Source organism: Takifugu flavidus, chromosome 1, assembly GCF_003711565.1.
Source record: "Takifugu flavidus isolate HTHZ2018 chromosome 1, ASM371156v2, whole genome shotgun sequence".
Lineage (NCBI taxonomy): Eukaryota > Metazoa > Chordata > Actinopteri > Tetraodontiformes > Tetraodontidae > Takifugu > Takifugu flavidus.
In genome coordinates, this window is record NC_079520.1 from 3,128,974 (window position 1) to 3,156,722 (window position 27,749).

Below are 27,749 nucleotides of genomic sequence, written 5' to 3' on the forward strand. Positions count from 1 at the left end.
TCTGACATTTTAATGTCTCCTTAATAATACACCACCCTCTGGAGGGGACAGCGCCGCCGTTAAAAAGTGGGCTTCCTTCATGTGCTCTCAATTTCAGGCCTTAGCTCATGCAGTTAATGGATCATTTGCTTTAAGAAATAATTTATCAGCTGAAAATGACGAATGGAGGGAAGGATCCTCGGCGGACCTTGCAAAAACTTGTCATTAGCTGAGGATTTCATTGTTCCGTGGGCCGCCGCTAAAAGGTGCCGGTTTTTAATGAAAGGAACCGGGTCGGTGCCTGATTTTGGTGACGTTTGTGACACTTTAAAAGGAGCCGCTTGATCGCAGCTAACAATAATAATAGTGATAAACTTTTAAAATTAGGTTCTGTGAAAATACTGCTTTTACTGGCATTGGAATTTTATTTTTTTTGGAAAACAAAAAGGTTCAGGGTTCACCAAAGCCCACGTCCACAGAGATCTGACAAACATGCGATAACATCCGTTCTCCTGGCGCCGCCTGTGAAACCTCCCCCGACGTCAGCGCAGACAACGCCCGTCGCATCCGTCCCAAGACGGTTCGTCGTCAGCTCTAACTCTGTGAGACAGGACGCCGTTGTGAAGGATAATGGAATGGCGAACGGCGCTACGCCGGATGAATGTTTCATTCCTCACCTACGGGGATGGTTCCTGTTGAGACGGTTCCCAGCAGCAGCTCGCCACGCCCGCACCAGGAAGTGGTTGTTTCAAAGCTCCTCTGTTCTTTAAATGAAGGTGTTGGGTCGTCTGGGTTTACGGAATGGTGCTGATCAACTGTAGCCGTCCAAATCTACCCAAAACTGCCACGCAGGGACCCGTGGCGGCCGCCTTCCTGTCAGTAGTTTTACTGCCCTTTTGATCATCTGGGTCAGAGCAGGAAGTTGAGGGCATCTGGTTTCCAATTGGGCTTTTGTTTTTTCCAAACCCGTCCAGGTTTCAGTAATCCTCCCACTTCAGAGCAGCCTGCAGAAGTCAGCGTCTTCGTCAAGAGCCGGAAAACCACTTTAACGTCAGTCTTTTCGGTGCTCGATGAAAGAAGATCAATGGCGCGTGTTTGCGTGCGCGGCGTGGTGATGGATCCTTGGCCACCCTTCTGCCCGTGATATTAGAGGGGAATAATGTGCAAAACCTTAAAGAATTACCATTGAAGGTGTCAAAGAGGACGGGAAAAGAAGAGAAAAGGAGACCGTGATGATGATGATGATGATGAAGTCTGTAGATGGATGAAGTGTGGTGGGATTTGACAGAAATTGCAGAGGCTGTTTTAGAGCCACTTGCCCCGTAGTTTACTTCTTATCGAGGTTTTGCGTGCCTGGATGTTTACTGGCTTGGCCCAGATGCAGAGTGGAATTAAGCAAATGTTTGTCGTAAATCCTCATCATCCTCAAAGGAGAGCCGTGATTAAATGTCAAGAAGCTTCTTAGATGTGACTAACGGCTTTGCGCTCCTCAGGAGGGACGGCGTCCCAGCAGAGAGGCTTCCTGGGCTGCATCCGGACCCTGACCGTCAACGGCCTCAGCCTGGACCTGGAGGAGAGGGCGAGGATGACGCCGGGCGTCAGCTCCGGCTGCCCCGGCTACTGCAGCGGCTCCAGCAGCCTCTGCCACAACAGGGGGCGCTGCATCGAGAAGAGCAACGGCTACGTGTGCGACTGCTCGCAGTCGGCCTACGGCGGAACCACCTGCAACCAAGGTGAGCGCCGCCGTGGCAAGCGGCGCCGGCCTGACACCTAATTTAATTCTGGGAATTGATTAGCGGTGATTACGGCCAACAAATAATCAATCAACTCAAGGTTATTCCATTACAGCCTTTCAGTGGAAACGCAACTAATGCGAGAGGCAATTAATACTTGTCTTGACACCAGCACCCGAGAACATTTAAAATGCATTAGACCAAATTATCTCCTGCGGTATGTGAACACAAAACAGATTCCAACACAAGTCCACCAACAGCGCGCAGACATCAGCAGGGTGAGGAAGCAGCCGGGTGGGCATGGCACAGAGTTTAGAGATTAAAATTCTGGCTGCAGCTCAGGCGAACGCCGCTGCACTATTTGCACAGTTTCCCCGACGATATGAGTGGCACCCGGGTGAGGAAATAGCTAATCTGACTGCTGCTCAAGAAACACTCCAGGCTTATCGCAGCATGGATCTTGGCACACAGTAATAAAGAGAACTGAGCTCTTACTTTAGATTTTGACCATGGAGCAGGCCTGCTTCAGAAGCTGGAGTTACACCTTTTTTTTCTTTTTTTTGCTATCACATCCTGAAAACTGGGATCCTAGAATGAGTTTGCAGCTGAGGAAACCGTTTGACACCTTTGGGCCGTCTGTCCACACCATGGCCTCCGCGTGGAGACCTTTACTCAGGACAGAGCTTTAGGACGTGAGGACAGGAGCAGGGAGTCTGTGACAGACGCACACCTTGTGCATGAGCCTGGTTCTGCCTGCAGAGCTCCTGCTGGAGGGCAAGCAGAGTCTTCTTGAGAGCAGACTTCCCTCTGGCTGTGCCCACTGGGCAAAGTGCTACTTTTTAAACTATTTAATTATAGTCTGTTGGTTTTGGCAGCTACCAATTTCACATTATTAGATTTAATGAACGGAGCCTCTGGAGCCTGTGAGATTGTGTTTCCATCCCTTTAATCTTGTTTCAGCTTGTAAAAGGCTTCTTCCTTTGTGTGCGCGCAGAAGTGTCGGTGTCCTTCGACACCGAGTCGTCGGTGACCTACACGTTCCAGGAGCCTTTCTCGGTGATGCAGAACAGAAGCTCGCAGGCCTCCAGCGTCTCCACGGAGAGCAGCAGCAGAGCCAGAGAGGACGTGGCCTTCAGCTTCGTCACCTCCCAGAGGCCGGCCATGCTGATGACTGTCAGCACATTCAGCCAGCAGCACATCGCAGTCATCCTGGCCATGAACGGTACACACAGCCTCTGGAGAGACGGGTGGAGGGACAGGGGGAGGGACGGGGGGAGGGACGGGTGGGTGGACGGGTGGAGGGATGTGTGGAGGGACGGGTGGGTGGAGGGACGGAGGGAGGGATGGGTGATGGATGGGTGGATGATGGATGGAGGGATGGATGATGGATGGATGGATGGATGGGTGGGTGGGTGGATGATGGCTGGATGGATGGATGGATGGATGGAAGGATGGATGGATGGATGGAGGGATGGACGGATGGAAGGAAAACCATTTTTCAATCCCCTCTAAAGCTCATTTAGGCCTCGCGGTTCCTTTCATGTCCAACATCCTGAAAACAGCAAGATCTAATTTTCAGGAAATCAAAAAGTGGATTTGCATATTGAGAGGTGTGGAACAGGAAATGAGGGGGGGGGGCGACCAGCCTGTTTATTGGAGAGGCAGATGGCGGCGTGAATGTAATATCAAGGGCTGATGAATGCATTTGACCCCCGCAGCTGTGTTCCGCTTCTCAAGTGAGAGTCCAGGAAGCTTAAGCTGGTTTATCCGGAGAATGAGATAAAAATGCCGACACTTGTTCGGCTAAACAACAGAAATAAGCTCTGCAGTCACCGGGAAGTTCCAGGACAGCGCCCCCCCCCCCCCCCCCCCCCCATGCCTCCGAGCGTGCTCCTCAAACATGGCGCCGGTATTCGCCCCCGGTGTGTTAAACCATGGGGGGGGGGGGGGGGGGGCTCCATCCGCACCAGCCTCCAGCTCCAAGAGCGCTCCGAGGATTTGCAATGAATCACGAACCCCTTCACCTGCAGATGGGGAATTGGAACGTTGACCCGGCCGCTCTGGGCGATGCGCGGCTCCCCGACTCTGTGATCCCGCAGCGCTTGTCTGCGTGGGCAGAACATCGAGTGCGTATTGACTTATCCCGGTGTGGGAGCCGAGAGCTTTGAGACGCAGATCTGTAGAGGCAATTGAAGAAGTTCAGGAGCGGCCGACTATATATAAACAAGCAGCCGCATCATTCCAGTAAACGCGCATCATCTTCTCCCACTCAGACATTTAAACTCCGGCCACGCGGCTCCCCGGCTGGAGGAGGACCGGACTGGAACATATGTGGTGTGTAAGTTGCTGGGGTTTCTATAGCAACCTGTTATGTGGCTGTTGTAGGGAGCCTGCAGATCTGGTACCACCTGCAGACGGACAGGAGCCCGGACGTGTTCAGCCCCGCTCCCAACAACATGGCGGACGGGCGACTCCACCGGGTCAGAATCCACAGAGTGGGCAGAAGCCTTTACGTGCAGGTGAGCAGCACAGCCGTGTGTGTGTGTGTGTGTGTGTGTGTGTGTGAGTGTGTGTTATTCCTCTTTCTGTGGCAGTACTAGGAAAACATGAGCAGTAATAAAGCCGACCCTCAGCCTTTTCTGTTCTCCCGCTTCCAGGAGAATGAAACCTAAACACGGTCCATTCACAGCTGCCTTTTCCTGACCTTCACCCATTCACCAGCTGAATTCGTCTCCTTTCCTCTCACAAAGCCTCTAATCTCTGCCTGCTCGCGGAACTCAAGGATGCAGTTTCCATTCCTATGCAGTTAAAGGCCCGGTGCTGCTTTCATCGTAGGATTTTATCTCCCTATCACCCCCCCCCCACAGTGGGCGCTCTTGGATATCCATACATTGTGATCCAGCTTGGTCTTTTCACAAAATGCCGTCTCGAAGGATCCTAACAAGGAAACAAAGTGTAAAAAAAAATGTATAATGTTGAACAAAGGGATTAGGTTTGGAGGGGGGGTTCACTGAAGATAACTACCCGAGGGAGCTGGTTTATTGTAAGGCAAGCAGAATTTCTGCACAAAAAGCACTAAAGGAGCGGAGAAACGGGTCAGCCGGTTGAAGGGTGATTCTTCTAAGAGTCATTCAACCTTGTGTAATAGCGGCTTTTCCCCCCCGTCGGACAGAATCAAGCGAAAGAGTTCTGGACGGGTCCTAAACCGCTCAGAGTTCCTGGCTGAGAATGTGCCCCTAGTGTGGCGGGAACAGAACAGGAAGGCTGAGAGGCCCTGGGAACTCACCATCCTGCTCCAAACAGGTGATCGGGTTAGGGTTAGGAACGACGGTCCGTTTACACGGGAAAAGGCTTTTTCAGGCGCTTTTAGGAACATTTTAGAACATTTTCGAAATCCTCCGTTAACGTTTCCACGCAAACGTCGGAAATGGTGACGACAATAAGGAATAATGGCCAAGTTTCCTCACCAAAGTCACGATCCCGTCGCCTTTTTGAGCCTTTTGCCACCTTTTATTGTTCCCGCTTAAACGCTGTCGCACCTCGCCAACTAGTGGCGGGACAAGGGAACTGCAGTGAATCCAACATTTTGCACATTGCCGTGTAAAAAACAGTTCCCGTCTGAAGCGAATAAGAAAACAGGAAAGGCACCAATTCCCTCAGAGAGCATAGAACCACCTTTCATTTTTATTAAAATCATTTTCTTTTGCAGCTCACAACATTCTCTGAATGGTGCAGAAAGCGTTCAGTATTCCGGCCCCGTCGACAGCATCCCGGCTGGAGCCGTGGCGGCGCTCCGCTTCTTAATGGTTGTCACGCTCGGCTCATGCAGGGAAGCTTCGGATGCAGCTCACAGTTGTGCTGAACTGAACTCCTGAACTCCGCATCCGCTCCGCGTTCGTTCCCGCGTCGGTAAAAAGATGCTTCTGCCGTCGACAACAGGAGCAGCGCAGCCTCGCGGAACGCCGCAGATTCCCTCCTGGTCCGAGGGAGGGAGGAGAGGCAAAACCCAGAAGAGCCCAGAGGAACCTCAACGGATCAAAACAACTGGCGTTGGCCTTTGTTGGCTAGCGAGCGCGAGTGGAAATGTTGGAATGCACATGCACGGGAGGCCTCTGCTGCCTGAGAAACGGCTTTATTCCTCAGCCGGGCTTCCGGGAGGGAAGGAAGGCTCCTTTATGTACAGGAAAATCACAACATGTAGATTTTCCGACAGCGGAGCACAAAGGCTAATGTCTGCTCGCCACGTTAGCGGCGAGGATAAGTCGGTGTTTACGGAGGGTGGACTGCAGGCTGACAAGATGTAGGCTGATAAAAGCAGGCGGGAACGCGCACCGACAGCGTGCGGCGTGTTCCACTCCCACAAACCCGCTTATCCGTCTCTGTCAGACAGACGCCTCCAGGACCGTTCCTCAGCCCCCCCCCCCCCCCATCAGATGTGAGATCGGTCACCTGACAAGATGGAGGTGTGGGAAGAACAATGCGAAATGTTGAAACACCGGGAGGGAATCGTTGTGTGAGCTGTCGGATGCATTTCCATACACGCCGCTCGTGAACGCAGGCGGGGGGCGGGGACGGGGGAGGGGGCGGGATTAGTTATGTGTGTATTTTCAGTGCAGAACCCGTTAATTAGTCTAATTGCGTCCCAGTTCATTACGCCTTCTCCCCGCTCCGGTACAATCAGAGAGTTCTGCCGCTGTGTATTTAAAAGCCGGATCACCAGCCGCTCCATAAATTTACAGCTCCGGGTCTTTGATAAACACCAGCGGGCGTCACCAGAACCCGCAGCAGCAAGTTAAGCGACGCGACGGAGGCAGCACAGCGGCGCCGAAGCGAGAGGCGGAGCCTGGCGGCGGGCGGAGCGGCTCGGGTCGGGTCGGGTGTAAAAACCGGGCCTGGATCTATAATGTGTCCCGGCGCCGCTGTTCCTGCTGGTGGTTCCGCTGTCACCACGGCTTGGGTTTCTTGTAATCACCTTGTTATTTGATTTCCCTCCACTCAACCAGATCGACCAGGACATCCACACAAAGTACACGCTGTCATCCGATGCAGAGCTGATCCTAATCAGATCCCTGACTTTGGGCAAAGTCACCGGTGAGTTCCGCGCCGCCTCGTCGGAACTCCGGCGCCGAGGAACCTGTGTTTTACCGCGTCTCTGACTGCAGGGAAGGAGAACTTCAACGAGAAGGTGGCGCAGGCGGCGTCCAAAGGCTTCGTGGGCTGCCTGTCCTCGGTCCAGTTCAACCACGTGGCGCCGCTGAAGGCGGCGCTGATGAATCGAGGGAGTTCCCTGGTCACCATCCGGGGGCCCCTGGTCCAGTCAAACTGTGGCTCACTGGCAGAATCCACCTCACACACGCTGCAAGGTAGAAACACACACCCACACACACACATCTCTTTAAATCTATCCTTGTGAGGACCCAGCCGCCTACCTTAACCATCCCAACCGACCCCTGAACTTTGACCTTGACCCAAACTCAGGACCAGCCAACAGTGTCCTCACTCTAACATAAGAACAAGTACAAGAACACACACATTTACAGCGTTGCTACACAGGAACAACGCGAATATGTTGGAATATTCCCCTGGCTGCTTTAATGCGTTGTCCGTTTGTCCGCTTGTCCATCTTTTTTAATCATCTGCGTCCTTTTTGCCGTTTCCTGGGACGTGTTTATTGTGCGGCGTCCTCGCTCGCCTCCGTCTGAGCCCGCGTCTCGTTTCCGTGCATCTCCCGGGTCGTCTCGTCGCCTTCGGCTTTATTCACTCTTGTTGCAGCTTTCGCTCCAGTCTCAGTCAGCTTAATGGGTCCGCGATGACCGAGGCCCACAAGACGTTTAAGGTCGTCGGCGTGGACCTGGAAATAACGATACGGAGGCTTTTTCCCATAATGAACTGGCATTTTGTGGATTAATCATAACAAATAAGGCGTGAGTAGTTGAAGCAGCTTTAATTAATTATTCTCTGTTTCACAATCAGGCTCGTTGGTTCCACTTTCACACACACACACACACACACACTCCCCTCTCTCTCTCTGCTTCACTTAAGGTGATGGGAGAGTAAGAAAATGACAATTGTGAGCATTTTTAATTGTTAAGCCTCCAAATAGCTGCTAATCCCACTAAATGGCGTTTATGAGGCCCCCGCACCCAGGCAGGCTGGTTGCTACTGTGGTGTTTGAAGTGTGCTGCCCACGCCGTTCCACTGATAATAACGTGCTAAATCATTAATGTGCACGTTTGTTCTTATTCCTCGCTCTCATCTCACGTGCATCTCAGCGTTACATCCTCCCAGCACCGTTCTGGGGGAACTGGGTTGGTACTGGCAGCTAATCATGGCCCACATCAGACACGAACTGTTCCAGTAATCTGGAGGGTTATGGAGGGGGGGGTTGTTACTGGGGGTGTAATCAAATCCAGCATTCTGTTTATTTCATTACTTTACAGCATCAAAATCGAAGTAGAAATGTGCTATTGAGTAAAATCACATCACACCCAAACAAACACCTCCAATCCAACAGTGCTGCTTTAGCCCCCCCCACAACACACACTTATCCCAGCCTGGGGCCCAGACCTTCCTCCTTCCAGCTCCAGTCAACGATTGCGTGTCCAGCGTGTCCGGCAGGAATCTTGAGCAGGATCCCAGACGACCTCCAGTGGCTCCTCTGGACCCCCCCAGTCAGGAAAACCCATCTCAGCTGATCTGTGACCTTATTCTTTCGGTCGCCACCCACACGGCAGGATGGCCCAATCCTGGGTTTTTGGTCCGTTTGGATCCCAACAAACCAGTTTGAGGTGACGGACGGGTCTGGACCTTAAAGATACCAAAGGAAGCATCCCGCCGGGCCCAGCCGGTACCAGGATGTTTCATGGGCTAAAAAAAGGCTGTGGGGATTCTGGTAATTAAGGCGGGGAGCTTAAATATTCATGGATTTAGTGGAGAGTGTTTGTTTTGAATGTGACATTTCCTTCAAGCTCTGTGTCTCGTCTCAGAGCTGAGCAGCTGAAAGTGCTTCCACCTGACGGACGAGGGCGAACAGCCTTCTCCTTTCCAGAACTTCCTTCCTGTCCGCCCTCCTTTTCTTGGAAAAGATATTTCTTATATCTTTTGCAAACACAAACCTCGTGCAGCCACCTTTTACAGCGTTGAGCAGGACCGTGTGCTGTGTGTGTGTGTGTGGTGTGTGTGTGTGTGTGTGTGTGTGTGTGTGTGTGTGTGTCATAGAAATCCCACCAGCAGGTTAAACGCGGGCCATGCTCAGCCTGAGCCGCCTGGGCTGCCACATTTGTTTTGCTTTTGATTTGCTGTTTTGGCACAAGGAGGGCGTCCAGACGTTTTCATCACTTCAGATAAAACGGCATCAAGCGAAGGCAGAGCCGGAATATTAACTTTGGAGTCATGCTGGGAGGGAATGATGTAAACAAGGGAAGACAAGACAGAGCGCGAGGATTCAGGCAGCGTTAGCATAAAGCACGGGCCAGACTCTCCAGCCCCCTCTAGTGGCGAGAGAGATAAGCTCCTCCTCCCTTCTGTGGGACACCTTCACGTCCATCACGTCTCCAGGACAGAATGCTTCCAGGGAGCTCCGAACCCATCACCATGGGCGCCAGGACCCTCCCCCAGCGGACCCCACAGTTGCCGTTAGCAGACTTCTGTGTTACAGTTTACCAGCCAGCAGGAACGCTTCCAGTGGTTGGCGGCCAGTCCAGGAACGTTCCGTTGAGCCGGACGGACCGGGACCGGGACCGGGCCCCTTGCATCTATTCCATCTGCCAGCGTTGGACACGTGCTAAACGGGTCGATGCGTGTGATCGTTCCGCCACCTTTACCTGGGCGGGGCTTAGCGCCTTTGAGCTTATTTAAGTGGCGTCAAATCTGTGATCCCGAGATGTCGATGGCATTTCAAAGGGGAGTCGGGGGGGAAGCGAAGCTGAAAGTAAAGTAATTTAATTATCACATTAATGTAATCCCGCTTAATTCCCGATCTTAGCGGCGAGGCGTAGCGGATGATATACGTATCTGGGATGAAGCCACAGCCAGCGATTGCGGAGATGGTCGCACGCTGGGCCCCCTCCCTTATGGGCGCCTTAACGAATTTGTCCCTTTCTTGTCTCCGTTCCCACAGATCAAACGGCAACGGCAAACAAAGATAAGGAGCAACACGGCAGCAGCAGCCAGAAGGACTTGGCCGTGATAGCAGGTGGGCTCTTCTCTCCGATTGTTGGGAATTACTCACAGCTGTTCGCTCCTTCGCTCCCTTCGCCTCCATTTTCCCCTCATTCGCGCTCCTCGTTGCCACGTGTCACCGCGACAGACAGGCTGATGACGCCGGACGATTCGTTTTCACCTGAGCGAAGCCGCTGACGGCACAGCTGACTCAGCATAATCTGCCCCCGCAGGAGAGACCAATAATCACACGTGGGGCACTTTTATAAATAGAGTGAATCCATAGGAGAAGCACGCCTTCAAGTGTGCACGCTAGCGGGAAGAAGAGATGGGGGGGGGGGGTCGTCGGGAACGGGTTCCGAACGTTAGCGTGAGACGTTTGAGGCAGAAAAGGCAGTCGAACTAAAGCGAGCGCCGCCACAACGCCGCTGTTGTGTAAACGTGTCATTATGTAATCAAGGGGGGTGTCGAACGGCCGGGTTTACTTGAAATTGTCAGAAAATTGCTGCGTTTCTCACGTTGAGTTGTTGTTTAGCGACAAGTGCCGGCCTCTTTAGAACAACAGGAACCGCCATCGCGACGTCGCTTATCGTTTCTTAACGAGCTAATAGCTTCGTCGGAATCTCCTTTAATTGGCGGTTGGTGTTTATCACACAGCCGGAACGACACTTCAGCCCTGACGTGTTGTCACCAGACACGCCTAGCTTACTTCTAGCACCAGCTGTTCTGTCGTTTTCTTTCATTTGTTACCTTCCGGCCCAAAGTGGACCGACAATGCCCGAGGTCAGGGGTCAGAGATCGAAGGGATTCGGACCGTTTTCCTCTGTAACCCTCCTCCCTCCCTGCTGTGTTCCCAGGTGTGGTCACAGCGGTGGTCTTCATCTCCGTGTGCGCCCTGGCTGCGATTAGCCGCCTGCTGTACCAGCAGCGGCGGGCCCAGAGGACCGGCGGCATCAAAGAGGAGAACAGCCAGAGCATGTACACGGACTACAGGACAGAGCTGCACCTCCACAACCCGGTCAGGGACAACATGAAGGAGTACTACATCTGACTCGGCGCGCTGTGTGGACCCTAAGACACAAACTTACCTCTCTTATAATGGACTTGCAGGGGGACACGCAGGACTCCGCTACCACAGACCATCTCAGTGCCCTGAACGCCTCTCAGGAACACTCCAAAAAACCCCGTAGCCTGTAGTCCCATCCCGTAACTCGCTCCAGTACAAGCAAGCTGAAGATTCTTTCCAGCTGTGGGTGTGTTTGATGTTGGTGATCCTCGCAGAGTCCAGCCGCTGCGGTGTCACCGCCAAAGGACGGACGCCCCCCGCCCTCAGACGCCCGACACGGGCCGCGCTCGGCGGGGCCCGCTCAATCGTACTTGCAAGTCAGGAAATGTGGGCCAGGCCTGTAAGATATGCATTCGCTGCTGTCTTTGTTTTCGTTGGTGCTGGTGAATGTCGTAGAGGAAGAAAATGGGACAATACTGCCTATACTGTATGAGTGCCTAATTTGCATACGAGTTTTTATTTCCACATTTAAGGATTTATCCATGTGATTTGCACAGACGCAGTCGCATTTGCATAGAGACGAGCTTATTGTCCTTCAGTTCTGTAACACAGGCTTAAAAAGAAAGAAAAAAAAAATGAAAAGAGACATTTGAATCTCATGCACAACATGTATCGGTCGGTCATTAGTGATGTTTTCCAGTGCGCGGTTGGAAGTAGCATGGAAACCAGCGGGCCCCAGGCGTCCATCCAGCCCCGGAAGTTCTTGCATTTTGTAAACTAAATCCAAGCGTCGGGCACAAGTGTCTGTGTTCTGTCCATCTCGTCCCTCAGAAGACATCCTGGACCTCTGAGCTGTAGGTGAAATGTTTGCCTGCAGCCCATCAGAGTCTGGATTATTCATTTGGAATTGTGTGATTTGTTCCGTGTGATGTTTCCAACCGCATCCGTGCGTCCATAAACGTGTCGCTGTCTCTCCAGAGTAGCAACGATTAGGAATCCGCGGCCAGGACCGGTCCGTCCGATCCAAAACGGCAATAACGCGCTCGTCACCGATGCTGAATCAGTTGCCTGGAAAATTAGATTCCCAACTAGTTTTAGGACCAGATAACCACGGAAAATCTCATCGGATAGACGTCGCCAAACCTGCGGCTCGTGACAGATGGCAGATGGAGAGTTCAGCCGGCTCGATGCGTCCACGCAGCAACGCTCCCGTCTGTGCGGCTTTTCCTTTGTTTGTTTGTTTGGGGAGGGGCGGGGCTACAGGCAGCAGGTTGATGAGTACAGGAAGTGAGTTTTGCATTAGCCTGAATTCGGTTTAAATCTGGAGCGAAGCGTCCCGGCTTCTGTAATAAACTTCCGACGCGTCGGAACGTTCTTTAAAGCTGCTTCGCTTCTATCTCAGTCGCACGTCGACGTGCAAAAAAAGGCCTTTTTTTTCCCCAGCGTAGGACGGCAAAGACGAGGACGCTGTCTCAGAAGCATCTCGGCGGGATACATCTGGCGCGCGAAGGCTTTTTGTGGGGGTTTTAATAATTTATTGTTTTACAGTGCAACTCAGCGCCGCACCGAGCTTTTTTACGTCTCCTTTAATCAGAAACCTTAGCTAACACTGTTGATCCGGGAGAAACGTGACACAATCGGGAAGAGGGGAACAAAACCCTTCCGTCGAGGTACTCGTTAAATATAGCCGGGAACGTATTTTCCAAGGTAACCTGAACTGGAATCTCTTCCAGCTTCAGCTCGCCCGGCTCAGCGCCGCAGCCTTAGATTTACTCCCATTTGGCTCCGTTTTACCAGTTTAAGGGGCGAAAGGAAGGAAAAGATTTGTGGGTTTTATTCAGCGAGTCCGACACCAAAACGCCTCCCGGAAAGAATCGCGAAAAGGGAACAAAACATTGGGAATGGGATGGATTGAAGGTTGGAGGAGGGATGAACCGTCACTGACCTTCAGGGAGCCACACTGCGACCATCCCCGGAGGCGTCGTGGGTCGGAGGGAGAGCAGCGCCGACAGGGTCCCGATCCACCGACCCGCACCTGTGCATGTCCGTGTCCTGTCCCAACATGTGATCCTAGTACCAGTGAATGAAAACATACCTCTCGACGTGTTTTGGTTTTACTGCAATGGGTAATATCATGTGATTCCTTCTTAATGATTTGTATAGCTGCAGTTTTATTAAGGATCTATTGTATAGATGTATAATTTAATAATAAAAGTTAATATATTGCTAACGCTCTGCTGTGGCTTCGACCCTGTTTGAGGGTTGTTGTTTTTTTTTCCCAGCCAGTGCGGCCGTCCCAGATTCGTAAATAAATAAAGACGCGACATCACAGGTTCCAACACGCGGACCGAGAGGGTTCAAGCTACCGGCCAGTCAGAGAGTAGCGCTCATTAAAGCTCCAAAATGAGCCCAAAACAGTATCCAGGAGCTAACGTCTGCCTTCACGGGCGTTTCAGACGTTCTCCGTCTCCAGGGACGCTTCCTGACCCTCCCCGGGTCTGGTGGAATATGTCACCCGTTGTTTGTGCAGCCCGGGTCCGAACTGTGGCAGAGACACGTGTTTATTGTCAGCTCTGCTAGCGCCTCAGCCTTCAAACCCTCAGGATGTTTGATGAAAACGACCGGCGTGTCATTTAGCAAGGCGGTGACACCCGCCGTCTCCCAACCTTGGTTCCGCTGGAGACGCTTACCTCAGCGCTTTCCTGGACCCCTGCGCTGCTCCAGTGAGCCGGATGATGGTTCTGGTGTTTTAAAGCTGGATTTACGACCGAGCGTCGGCGCCGGGCGGCGTCCCGCGCCGTAGCCGAGGCCGTTAGCGAGCATTTGTGCGCATGACTGGCGAGTCGGTGCCGCCGCGATCGATGGCGGACAATTGTAGAAATTTCTTTCCGCTAACTGTCAGAACTCTGACAGGATTTGCAACACTTGCGCGAAGATTCACGTCCAGAAATCTCGAATTGATCCCCAACTAGCAGGAAATTAAATGAAGGAGCTACGTGATGGACGAGGGAACCAATTACAGCTCGGTATTGACCCGGGGCCTCGCGCACATCGGGCCGCTGCTCTGTGGAAGGGTTAGCGTTAGCGTTAGCTTTAGCGGTGCTCCATGCATCCTTGCACTGACGTCCAGTATTGATGAACCAAACGAGGAATCCAAAGCGAGCGCGAATGCAACAACGGCGGCGCCGACCTCGGGCTCGTGGCGGCCGAGATGTCTTCTTCTTCAGCACGTGAGAGAGCACGTTAGATTTAACGCTTGTTTAAAAGCTGTTTCTTTGCGCTAATGGGTTTTATAAAGTGAAACGTGGAGGGGAACAGTTATTCTGTGATGGGACATAAAATCAATGATGAGCTCCAGCCGCCTCATAAAAGCACGTTTGTATTCTGTCTCTGTCGCATCGGCGGCGGCCTGCAGCTGTACAACACCTACAAACGTTGTTCCATTACAGCCGCGCACGGAGGGGCCACGGGCGGCACGGGCGCGCACGTGCATCCACAATCAAACTGTAAACGCGCTGAACAGCCCTGTTTTTGTTGTGTTTAACAGACGTCTCGCAGTCCGGCGGATGAATCCTCCTCCCCCGGCGGGGCGTCGCAAACATAAACAACAATAAACTACAACAAACAACCACAAATGTTCCGAGGGCAGGTGCGCTGTAGGACCCACCTGCTCCCTCTGAATGCGCAGATTGACAACCAGTCTGTTTTATCTCTAAAGCAGCTGCCGCCGTGCGCGCCCTTTAAGGTGCGCGCACGGCGGCGGATACGTGCGAGGGCGGCTAAGTGCTCTGCTACACAGGCTTGAATGGGAGCAGCTGTAATTGCCTTCTTCGAACTCCCGGCAGGAATGGGAACGTTGACGTTTTGATGTAAAATATACATTTAATGGGAGGTGGGGGGGGCAGGTGTCCGTCACGCCGCAGTGGCGCGGCGATACAAAATGGACCCTTTCAAGTTCACCTGTCATCGGAAAAAGCCTGAGCCAGTTGTGTAAAGCTAATGGAAGGGTGGTGGGGGGGGGGATTAAGCTGACTGACAGCATTCACACCTGACGGGCATTTTTCCCTCTGAGAATTCTGTAAATGAACTCCCCCAAAAGTACCAATTAGCCCGACACAGAACACCCCCCCCCCACTAAAGCTGCCGCTTGAGGATTACGCCGCATTAACGTCGGGCGACTGGGCGCACCTTGAACAATACGCCCTAAAATTCAATTTCCTGCAGGTACAATGGCGTCAGCGCCGCAGCATTTGCATGTGAATTCCGCTCCGGCCCCCACTGTGATGCCGATTCAGGAGCCAGTGTTCGGCATTCAGCTGGGATGGAATGAGGTTAACCCTTCCCAAAGGGGGAAATTAGGCGGTGTCAGATTTAAACGAAGGCGGAGAATATGTAAATTTATATGTTTTCAGGAATTCTAACGACGTGTTTCCAGAGTCGCCCTGAATTACGTCCCTACGCCCGACAGGCACACGAGGGAGAATTCCCGCTAATGGGAAAGGCATAAAGAGGAGCCTGGGCGCCTGCTAGCTGCTGTTGCTAATGGAAACAAATAACTTTGCTGTGGCGGAGACGTGGCCTTCGGAACGGCCGCTCCGGGAATTCCTGGTGATTTTTAACCCTTCGAGTCATTTCCTTCCGGCTCAGTGCTGGAAAATGCGACACCGGCGACGCGGCGACCGTTGGCGGCGTTGGCGTAATTCACGGGAGAGTCGCCGCCGTACCGGGAGAGGACTGGCGCCGCTCCAAAAGACGGATACGGTCATCACTCTTTATCCAGTCCACGTGCACGCCCACTCACCCCGTCCCTCGTGCGCTGTATTTGCATTGACGCCCGCCGCAGCTTTTATTTTTAGCGGTTTCAGTTTTCAGGCGCACGTGATAAATATTCATTTCCGGCTGGGAACTGAGGACGTTTCGTGTCCCACCGTCCCGCTTCTTAACCAAGAAAGCGTCGCTCCATGTTTGCTTTGTTGTGTCCCGGGTTAGCGCCAATCTCATCCCGTCCCCGTGAGGAAATCACTGGATTTGTGGCGTTTAGCCGCCCTCTCCCCTGCAGCCCGGCTTCCTTTTAACTCGCTCCCTCTCATCTTTCCTCTTTTGTTCCTCCGTGCTGTCCGTTTTTTTTACCCACGCTGCCGCCTGTCCGTGTGTGTTTCATGGTCCGACTGAACATTTTGTTGTAAAGAGGTAAAGGGGGGGGGTTGTGTGATGTGGCTGCTGTGTGTTCTTTTCTCTCTCATTTACCCATTTTAAGACCAGCCAGATACTGCAGGGAAATAAGCCACTTCACTGGGAGCATTAGCATGCATAGCTTAGCAATTATAGGAAACATCGATAATTGGGATTAAATAAAGTGTTAACATCTGGCAGAGTGAAAGGGGGGAATGGGTGGCTGCATCAGCGGTTCAACGCCCCCCCCCAAAACATCCTCGACAACATGTTCTTCGTGGAGATGCAGCTGACCCCCGACTACAGCTGCTAAACACCCCCGGATCCGCGTTTTTCCAAGCGTCCGTGCGTCCTCCAACAACAATGACAAGACAAATGGGACTCAGAATGTGGGCTTATTTCTGCTGAATCACGTAGGAAGACACCCCCCCCCCCCCGATTACCTTCATGTCCTCCACCTGTACTCACCTGTCTGTCCTCCCAGCGTTCCCTCCTCTTCCTGGTTTTGGTGCTCGGGGCTCGTTTGTGTCTGCGGAGTTGTTTGCCTGTTGTCTCATGGACGTCCTCGTCCAATGTCCCTCAGATACCTTCCTGCTAATGTCAGAGCGCCACAGATGCAGGGGCCCTGAAGACAGGCCCCGCCAACGTCACGTCACACCGGATCGATCGTTTATTCCCGTCGTTTATTTTTCGGTTAATATATGGATAATTAATATATATGGAGGCTAAATATAAATCACCCCGTGTCCGTCGCCCACATCTATAATTAAACTGCAATTAACATTCAATATTATCAGTTCATGCTGGTTTTTAGTTCCTGCCCCATCGCACTAATTAGTCCTCGGACACATTCAGACCCCCCCCCCCCCCCACCCCCCCCCCACACACACACACACACACACAGCAAAAGGTGCACGAGCCTTACGCCAACGTGCGTGTTCATAAACGAACCTATTAACATCACCTGTTTTCCTGGGTGATGACGCAAGGCGGAACCGTATCGCTGACGACGTCGAGTTCCCCTCAGACGTTCCAGGAACCTTCTGAAGGGGGGGGGTGAACGCGCTAAAATCATTTTGGTGTATTTTAGTGGGCGTGTGTGCAGGCTCCATCTGTGTTTACCGTAGTTACTGTACATAATCATCCACACCAATCATGCTAAATTGGGCAGAAAATACATAGTAGCAGACTCAAGTTCTGATAAGTGAACCTGTCAGTTTAAGGTAATTAAATGATTGAAGGAATGGCTCCCTGCTGTTAGCTGCACCACAGCTGCGCGCTTTAAATTACCCCAGATGGATTCGCCTGGTTCCTACTCACCAACTGTTGCCCTCCGATGACTATGAATCCCTCCGTCCTTTGTTCCCCGGATGAAACCCGCGAGCACGCACGTGCGCACGCATGGGCAGGCTGACTTTGCCGCCACCTACACACACCCCCACGCAACAAAGGTGCTGTTTTTAGCATTACGGGAGGCCGCAGACAAAAGTTCCTTTCTGCCGCACTTCTGAGGTAATGAGCAGCTTTTCCTTTTCATGCGCACGCTCAGCGGCGCCGTGTGACAGCTGCTCGGAAAACTCTGATCATTCCGGATCCGACGTGACGATGGGAAAAAAAAAACAACCAGCCGAGACGAGTCCTGGAGGATACTCGCAGCAGGAAGCGCGTGTCTGTACCTGACGGCTGCGGCTGGAGACGCTTGTTTTTCCCCCGTTTGGGAACTCAACCTTTTCCAGGTAGGTGGTGTTCATTAAAGGGAGCCCGCAGCTTCAGCTCCAGCAGGGATGAGCGGGGGGTGGGGGGGGGGGGGGCGCTCCCTGGCAATAAGGCCCCACCGGACACATGTGGCGGCAGGTACAATTAGAGGCTAATGATTCGGGCTGCTAATGCATCAGGGCCCGATGGAAGCGGTCGGGAATCCACAGTGGAAGGAAGAGTCGTCCGTGCACGGGCGCACGGGCGCTCGGCCCGACGTCCGCTGATGAAAGGTTTTCCGTGCGGGCGGCTGACCCAGATGGAAACGCTCCCACACTCGGACGCCCGCAGGCAGAGCCGTCCAGCTGTCAGCCCGATCGCCGCTCGCCGCCGCTCGCGCCGTTTTTGTCTTCATTTAGGGCCTCCGAGCAGCAGGGCGGGCGCGCTCGCACGCCGGTCGCTGCCGCTACTGTGTTCACAAGCGCACGAGGGGAAAAGTGAGGCGAGTGGGAGCGCACGGCCGGACCGTTAACGTGCTCCTAATATCGTTCAGGTTAGCACAGACTCTCTGGGGAGCGTTAGCTTGGCCGTCTGAGGCAGCTAGCTTCCACCGCTCTTCTCCTCTGGTCTTGTCATGTAGTCGGACACCTGGAAAAGGCAACAGGACCCCCCCCCCAACAGCACCTGAACCTTTGGATTCTGACTCTATTTGAACAAGGAACGAGCTTCTGAGCTGGTGAGACGCGGGATAAAGTCCGTGCTCTCGTTTCAGTGTTTTAGTTATTCACAATCTTCGCATCTTGTCCAAGAGGGAAAAAGGAAAACCTGCGTCCTCTGAAACCCACCTCAGCTAATGCCTTTTTTATTATTTTATTAAGACGTTTCAATTCTTACGGCATTCCTACATTCGTACATACTGCCTGCATTATTCACCAGGAGACTATTTGCAGCCACAGAATTGAGTTTTAAGACCGATGTTTTTGAGTTTCAAATGCATCTTTCACTGGCGTTGCTCACGCAACCGAATCGCTCTGGGTTTAAAGTCTGTACGCAGCACACACACACACACACACACACACACACACACACACACACACACCACACACACACACACACACCACACACACACACACACACACAGACCTGGAAATGACACTCACATATCAACTGTATTTCTCTGGACTTCAATACTTTGGTTTTAACCCTGAAGGGGCAATTTAAAAACACATTTTTTATTTATTGCTCTTAGCGCAGGACAACCTTTTATGGACCCCTTCAAAAATTACAAAAAGCAATATAAATATATATAAATATATATATATATATTTCCCCCATCCTTGGTTTATTCTTGAGTTTACAGTTTCACTCTGAGCACTTCCTCCCTCTCTCTATCGCTCTCTCTCCCTGTCTCTCTATATCTCTCTCCCCCTCTCGCTCTCCTCAATGACTCACCCGTGCTTTAGCCCTACGTGCACGCGCGGGGCCGAGAGGCAGCGCTTTAAATACTCGGGATGATTGATGCACAGCGCTAATATTTGCAGCACAATTATGGGATGTTGGCGACGGGTGCGGGTTTCTAACCTTCTCCCTCATCAGCTCCGTAATCACGGTGATTACAGATGCAGAGCGCGCGCGTCGCGATAATTAACATAATCTCAAAGCAAAATTCTAATGAAGTTACTATGTGGCGCGCCTGCACGTGTGAATGCGCGCGTCACCTCTGTCTGACGCTCACGCGTCTGCTCTTTCTTGGCCACGGGAAAGGTGGGGGGGGGGGGGGGGGGATCCAATTAACCAAGAGCTGGCTCTCAAGCGGAAGTGAGAGGTTGCGAAACTCCAGACAAAAGCGGAGCGAAGGGGCCGGAATAACAATAGTGATCATTGGGAAGAGCTGCAGGAAGTGACGTCATCGTTGTTGTTTACCTGCTGCGAGCCGCTGTTATGGATGGCAATCAGGAACCCGGAATAAATCCCGCAGAACTCTGCGCTTCATCCCGTCAATCAATTCCCCACAATGGGTCCCGGCAAATTCCCCGTGTTTGAGCACAAATTGGGAATCACATCAGGAATCGGAGAAGAATCGGAGACTCATTAATGTCTGTTGGCTGATTCCATGATTCCAGCGCAGGATTCCGGCGGCGGTGCATTACTCCACGCGGTGAACAATTACCAGACGGTTTCGGCGCCGCTGCGCATGTTTCTGCTCGCACATCTGGAGCCGCGTGTGACTCCGCCGCCCAGATGTGCGAGCAGAAACATGCGCAGCCGTCGGAACTGCGCAGCCGTCGGAACTGCCGCCATCTTGGATATTGCTGCAGGACGTCCGCGCCCTCGTTGGCGTTTCCACCGCCGCGCTGCGAGGCAGACGGGTAAACGGCGCCACCGGAGCCGTGAAGCCGGGTCGTTCCCACTTACAGCGCGGCCGGGGTCACTTAGCGTCGTTAGCCAGCTGCTAACGCTGGCGCGGCACTTTTTCCCGCGTTTGCACGTGTAAAACTAGCGTGAACGTTGAAAGGTACGACAATAAAGCTGGAACGACCCGACACCGTTAACGCTAACGGTGCGTGGCGTTCACTGCCCACGGCTTCAGCTCGGCTTTTATTCCAATTTAATTGGAACACTGCCCTAACATCGCGGCTTCTATTGACAGCAACAACGGCGCATATCAAAGGTAATAACAAGGTAATAACAACATCACAGCATTCCTGCAGGGATGAAGAGGAAACGTTGCTTTAATATATTCGGAAATCTCAAGAAAGCTGCTTTTGAGCCACGCTCGCCGGCGTTCCGAGAGGCTCTAGTTTGTGTTTGGGGTCGGCAACATCAGATTTGATGGTAAAATATGGGATGTATCGACAGATTCCAGTTTCTAATGTGTAATAAAGTCTGATTATGAGCTGAAAAGAGGGATTTTGTGACCTTTTCATGGCCGCTGTGTGGATTATTGAGTTCCGGATTCATCCTCTCAACCTCACGCCAGCTTGGAAATAATAGAAATTTCTTTATTCCTGGTCGGAAATATTGATGAATTTATAATATCGAATATGTTGTGTTCGACTGCACAAGAGGGAAAAACCCAAAACAAGCGGGAGCACAATAGTTTTCCTGCTTCAAAGAAAAGTTGCATTAAAAACATCCATTTTTCGGGAAGAGCAGCCTGCTGTTTCAGATCACCGCTGGAAAAAAGAGCGCTTTTGTGCTGCCGGCGTTCCGGATGCTGAAGGATCGCCGGGATTACTAGAATACTCTCTTTCCACTTTTGGCAAAAGCCGGCGCGGCTTTATTGTGTTGCAGCAGGAACGAACGTTTATGGAAGCTTTATTTCTGGATGCAGACAGAAAGTTCATTCCAATCCTCCAAAGTTCATCCCAATTTGCCCCCGGAATGTTCTCTCTCTCCCCCCCCCCCTTCATCTCGGATGGACGGTTTTAAAAAATAAATCCCACTTTGTTATGTAGACAGACCAGCTTTCCCCCTAATTCACCAGGATGAAACGAGTCCTTAATTCCCAGAGTTGACTCTTGCTCCGGCTCCGAGGGCAGGAGGTCGCCGCCACATCATTCCCGGCCCACAGAGGGACGGGAAGGGCACCGGCACGTCCCCAACACGGAGACAGGAGCCGGAATGACAAAGCAGCTCAGCAGCAGTGTGATGAGACAACGGGACCGTTGTTATTCGGATCAGGAACTCGTTGCCCCGCCAGGATGAGAGTCAATGCTTTAATAAGGAAAAGCAGGAAGGCGATAAGGACGTGCTGCCGGAGCCACGTTTTCCACGGAATCATTTGTCGCACTCGCCAGATAACAAAGGTGGCCTCGCTCCGCGTCGCCGTCCTTTGCTGATCAAGCGGCGGCTGCGAACACATCCCGCAGGCCTCCCGCTCGCGCGGTAATTAGCGGGAGAATTCCGAAACCTGGAATATTGGGCCGTTTGTTTGATGTTCAGGAACAAAAGGGACGGGTCTCCGTTTGAGACAGGACACGTCCACACGGCAGCTCCGTGTTTCTTTTCCGGGGGACGTCAGCTGGTTTCCAGCTGTTTATCAATGGAGGATAAAGCTGGGAAGCTTCTCTTTTTCCCTCCATGTGGGCGGAGTTCAGTGAAGGCGCTGCTGCGGCGTTCCCGCAACGGCACGGGACTGTCGGGAAAAGCGCCTTTTGAGTGGGGACGAGGCGCCTTTGTGGAAAAGGTCGGAGTGACGTGACAAACGTGCGGGAATGTTCTGTTCACTGCTCGCTGCTCACGCCTCTTTTCCGCCCTGGAAGTTGTGAAACAGGAAGTGGGAGCGGCGCGGCGCAGGTTCTGCTCAACACAACAACACACAACAGGAAGAACAAACAACCTTGTTTACCTCTTTTTCAAGTATTCAAGCAGCACTTTGTAATGCATCAGTTATAGAGCACCTTGCTTGTTATTACACCTTCAGATGGCTGAAGATGGGGGGGGGCACTGAGAGAGACATGGTGCATTATGGGAAGTCCTCATACGGATAGATGAGGTGGTCATGAGAGGAGAGCATGTTGGGTCATCCATCCACCCATCCATCCATCCATCATCCATCCATCATCATCCTCCACCATCATCATCCATCCATCCATCATCCATCCTCCATCCATCATCCACCCATCATCCATCCATCCATCCATCATCCACCCTCATCATCCATCTCACCTCCATCCATCCCCCATCATCTCCATCCATCCATCCATCCATCCACCCATCATCCATCCATCCATCCATCATCCACCCATCATCATCCATCCATCCATCTATCCATCATCCATCCATCCATCCATCATCCATCTATCATCTATCCATCATCCATCCATCATCATCCATCCATCCATCCATCCTCCATCATCCACCCATCATCATCCATCCATCCATCTATCCATCATCCATCCATCCATCCATCATCCATCTATCCATCTATCCATCCATCCATCCATCCATCTATCCATCTATCCATCATCCATCCATCCACCCATTATCCATCCATCATCCATCTATCCTCTATCCATCATCCCCCTCCATCCATCATCCATCTATCCATCTATCCATCTATCCATCATCCATCCATCCATCTATCCATCTATCCATCATCCATCCATCCACCCATTATCCATCCATCATCCATCTATCCATCCATCCATCATCCATCCATCCATCTATCCTCACCATCCATCATCCACATCCATCTATCCATCATCCATCCATTCATCCATCCATCATCCATCAATCATCCATCCATCCATTCATCCATCCATCCTCATCCATCATCCATCATCATCCATCAATCATCCATCATCCATCCATCCATTCATCATCCATCATCCACCCATCATATCCATCATCATCCATCCTCCATCCATCATCCACCCATCATCATCCATCCATCATCCATCCATCCATCATCCATCATCATCCATCCATCCATCCATCATCCACCCATCTCATCCATCATCATCCATCCATCCATCCATCATCCACCATCATCATCCATCCATCCATCCATCCATCATCCACCATCATCATCCATCCATCCATCTATCATCATCCATCCATCCATCCATCTATCCATCATCCATCCATCCACCCATTATCCATCCATCATCCATCATCCATCTATCCATCTATCCATCATCCATCCATCCATCCATCATCATCCATCCATCCATCTATCCATCATCCATCCATTCATCCATCATCATCCATCTATCTCCATCCTTCATCCATCATCCATCATCCTTCATCCATCATCATCCATCAATCATCCATCATCCATCCATCATTCATCCATCCATCCATCCATTCACCCATCCATCCATCCATCCATTCATCCATCATCCATCCATCATCATCCATCCATCCTCCATCTCATCCATCCATCCATCCATCCATCCATCATCCTCCATCCACCATCATCCATCCCTCCATCCATCATCCATCTATCCATCATCCATCCATCCATCATCCATCCATTTATCCATCCATCATCCTCCATCCACCATCATCCATCCCTCCATCCATCATCCATCTATCCATCATCCATCCATCCATTCATCCATTCATCCATCCATCCATCATCCACCATCATCCATCAATCACCATCATCCATCCATCCATCCATTCACCCATCCATCCATTCACCCATCCATCATTCATCATCCATCCATCCATCCATCCATCCACCATCCATCCATCCTCCATCATCATCCATCCATCCATCATCCATCCATTCATCCATCCATCATCCATTCATCCACCATCCATCATCCATCCATCATCCATCCATTCATCCATCCATTCATCCATCCATCCATCATCATTCATCATCCATCCATCATCCATCATCCATCCATTCATTCATCCATCATCCATTCATCCACCATCCATCATCTCTCTATCTCTCCCTCCCTCAGTCTAATAAATCCCTCCATCCAATAACTCCCAGCTCTGCCCCCCCCCCCCCCGCTGATACAGACAGCAACACTGCCATCTGCTGCCTCCCCAGCAAAAGCCTGACGGCTGCCGTCGCCAGAAAAGCACATTAAGGCAGGAAAAAGATAAAAAGAGCTATTTTTATTGAGCTTTTGCAAGCGTTTCATGGTGTTACATCCCCGGCCCCCCTCCAGGCACATGAAATAATAAAGATAGAATTTAGAAAATAAAGAAATAAATGATTGGGAAGTACTGAGGAAAAAAATCTCAGCGTAACACAAGTGTTGGAGGCACTTTTGTTTTTTGGGTTTTTTCGATGCTGAGAGAACCCAAAACCAGATCAATTTAAATCCAGTTTCCTGGTTTAGGAATGAGCAGAAGATGGATGGAAAGCCGGATACAGCTGCTTCGTTAAAGCCCAATTAAAGGCTGTAATGTATCCAGTGCAAGATCACAGCTCAAGTTGTCAACGCTGTCGTCTGCAAACACGGTGAAAAAGTGATATAAACGGCTGCCGCTTTGTGAGAAATTCATCATCGGAATCCCAAATTTATCATCTGAGCTGCAGTTGTGAGCAACAGGGGGGTGGGGGGGGGGGGTAAAGAACGCCACGGATCCACGTCGGGGAAACATAGAGGGCGTCGGGAAGCGTGATCACAGGGGAAGCTACAGCAAATCTGTTATTTAGAAGGTGGAACTCTTTAAAAAAGGAAAGCGTGAAGTGGCGTGAAGAAAGCAGCTGAATGGCGAGCGAGCTGCCGCTTCGCCGCCTCATCCTTCAGAGGCCGACCTTCACGCCCGCTGCAGAGTGACGCCACGGACGTCTACGGGCAGGAAATGGAAGGCTTCTGACAGGCCTCCTGACGTCCTGCCGTGTTTCTTCTGTCACTCTTTCAAGGCAAAGCAGACACAAAATATATATAAATAGAAACCGGAAGAGTGGCGGGAAAAAGGGGGGGGGGGGGGTAGTTGAAGGGAGACGCAGGAAGTGACCGGCTTCTATCGCCGTGTGGGAAATAATCACTACAGACGTGGAATCCTGCTTTTTGTACAATTATCATTATTCTGCTTGATTACATTAGCAGTGCTGGGGGGGAGGGGGGGGGCGCTAAAGGTTAGCAGTAATGATTATTTGTCTTCCATATTTAGCCACAGATGACATTAAGTGTGGGAAAAAGGTCCTTTCTTACCAATTAACGCGCGACACCTTCCAGCTCTGCAGTTAAACCCGGAGGAGGATGAACGCTCTTTAGCTCCCCCCCCCCCCCACTGACCTAACTTAGACGTCCAATAACTTCCCCCGACTGATAAAACATCACAGATGTGGCACCAGCCAAGGAGAGAAGGAGAGGAGAGGAAGGAGAATCTGCCCTTTGGACGCCGATCTGAGGCTGGTTCTGAACCTGCAGACGGGTCGGCCTGTAATGGCTCCAGGTGGAGCACAGATTATGACAAACATCTGCTGCTTTTTTTCCCAGGCGACCTCTTGGGGAAGCGTCTTTATCAGCCCAGAGCCAGCAGCCCTCGTGGCAACTCTCGCTTCCTCCTTCTGTTGGCTTTAACCCGGGACGCCGATAAGGGCTGGGGTGTAAAATGGCTGATTAGCATGGCAAACCGGTGGAAAATACCTTGTTTCCACCCAAGAAAAGCCAAAGAACCGAAGAGGGACGGGAAAACGGGCGACGCCCACGAGACCGGAAGATGGTTTTAATGAGACTTCCCATCCAGGTGCAGTAAAGGGCAATAAGCCTGGTTGATGAGTGTAATTTTCCCTTCACGACGCTGCTTTTTTCCCTGTTCCCCGCTCACCGGCTCCCAGGATGGTGCAGCGGCTGCAGCTCAGTGCGGCTGAGAAACCAATCCCAGCCCCTGTAATCTCCTCTCAGCCTCATCTGACTCACTGCTTCCCAAGGCATTCACTGTACACGGAACAAAATTTGCTTTTCTGCTGGAACAAGTTCAATATCGGGCTGCTGCTTGGCATTGAATTAGTTTTAATCCTCGACGCTTGTGACTTTTAGATGTAAGTTTAAAGTCAACTTTTCCTTAAGTGCTCTGCACGGATGTCAATTTAGCTAATCCTTAAAACATGGAAAAGCTCCTGTATCTAATATCCCAAACTTCAGTCTCTCCGTACAAACGGGAGCCACATATTAATGCCGGGATTTTTCTAATCTCCAAAATTACAGTCTTCATGTATTTAAATGCATTTGCCCCCCGATAAGCTTCAACAATATCTTCAATTGCTGAATATTTCTAAATCATTTCGGACATTTAAGGGCTTCCTGCGGAGGCCGTGTGCGATGCCAATAAATCATCAATCATCAGATCTTAGACGCCCTGATTTGGCCTGCAACGCAACTACTTCCTGTTTTGACAGCGTTCCCGCTGAGACACAAAGCCCCTCAGTGAGACCCGTCTTACGTCCATCCCAGACCGGGCGCTCCCTTTCTTGAGAGTTCATGTTCTCCATCCTCCATTAGCTCGATGTGGCCGCTCGAGGCTGCCGCGCTATCAATGATTCACACTCCTTTTGTCTGAGGTGCCCTGATGCTCTGGCACACGGAGAGCCACCATCAGCTTTCTGGCAGGCACCCTCCCGACCCCCCCCACCCCTCACCCCCCCTCCCTCACCCCCCCTCCAACCAGCCCTGGCTGCAGTTCTTAATTGTTCCACTTTAGGTGGCCTGCATGTAAAGTAGCTTAGCGTAGCTCCAGTTATTTAAAGTCCCACTCCAAAGTGCACGCCCGCCACGCGGCTCATTCCAGCGGGGACATCTGGGGATTTCTGTGGCGCTGACCAGGACGCCGTGGCGGTCATCAGGATATGAGGATTAACATGGCCCAGAATAGAAACAAGTCCAGCTCTATTTCCCCGCGACTGGTAGCGGTTCTGTAAAAATCCCGCCACCTGCGTTTCAGCACGTTCTGGCCTAGAACAGCCTAATTAAGCCGTTCCTGCTGCTGGAAGATAATTTATTTACAGCCTGGTTGGAGGAATTTAAATATCTTATTTGAACTTGGCACCGTTTTCATATTTGTATCATTCTACACTGATGTTACCAGCAATAATACCAAATGCTAACATCAAATACTTATGCTATACTATGTTAGCATGTCTAACCTGCTCTCCTCTCTAAATGTGGGATGTCGGATATCTCTCACAGCTTCACTGTCCCGGACATTCGCTGTGGAGACGCCACGGAGAGACGGCGTCCGGAGGCGACGGGCTTTTCCCTCCATCGTCTCAGCCCGGAGGGACCCGCGACATTACGTCGCACTCCCAGTCAGGAGGCTCCCGGCTGAGGTCATAGGTCACCAGATCTTTAGTCCAAATCCTTTTCCCAATTATATGGTGTATAATTGGCAGCGGGACACTTTAATTAGTTTCTCTCAAAACTTCCCAGATTCACGTTTTCAGAGGTCTTATTATAAACAGCAGATGTCTGCTGAGAGAAAAGAGCCATTTGTTGTAATTAAAGGCGGAAAAATGGGTAAGAAGAGGTGTCAGTGACGGGGGATTTATTTCCTCCATTTATCCTGGAGGTGAGGCGTCCGGGGGG

At 51.6% G+C, this 27,749-nt stretch overlaps 1 protein-coding gene and 1 long non-coding RNA gene across 2 annotated transcripts in view; both read left to right on the forward strand.

The window, feature by feature from the left end:
• Positions 1–13,108, forward strand: part of LOC130526450 (contactin-associated protein-like 5) — a 63,428-nt gene extending 50,320 nt beyond the window's left edge. Inside the window, exons 18-24 of the mRNA XM_057034164.1 lie at positions 1,473–1,712; positions 2,707–2,934; positions 4,098–4,231; positions 6,716–6,803; positions 6,875–7,075; positions 9,832–9,906; positions 10,730–13,108. Coding sequence (XP_056890144.1) covers positions 1,473–1,712; positions 2,707–2,934; positions 4,098–4,231; positions 6,716–6,803; positions 6,875–7,075; positions 9,832–9,906; positions 10,730–10,923 — 1,160 coding nt within the window. The 3' untranslated portion in view covers positions 10,924–13,108. The remainder of the gene's footprint in view (positions 1–1,472; positions 1,713–2,706; positions 2,935–4,097; positions 4,232–6,715; positions 6,804–6,874; positions 7,076–9,831; positions 9,907–10,729) is intronic.
• Positions 13,109–17,374: 4,266 nt separating this feature from the next.
• On the forward strand, positions 17,375–27,687 carry LOC130526818 (uncharacterized). The gene is made up of 2 exons (XR_008950870.1): positions 17,375–17,786; positions 27,354–27,687. It is a non-coding gene; the product is annotated as an uncharacterized LOC130526818 (long non-coding RNA).
• The last annotated feature ends 62 nt before the right edge of the window (positions 27,688–27,749 follow it).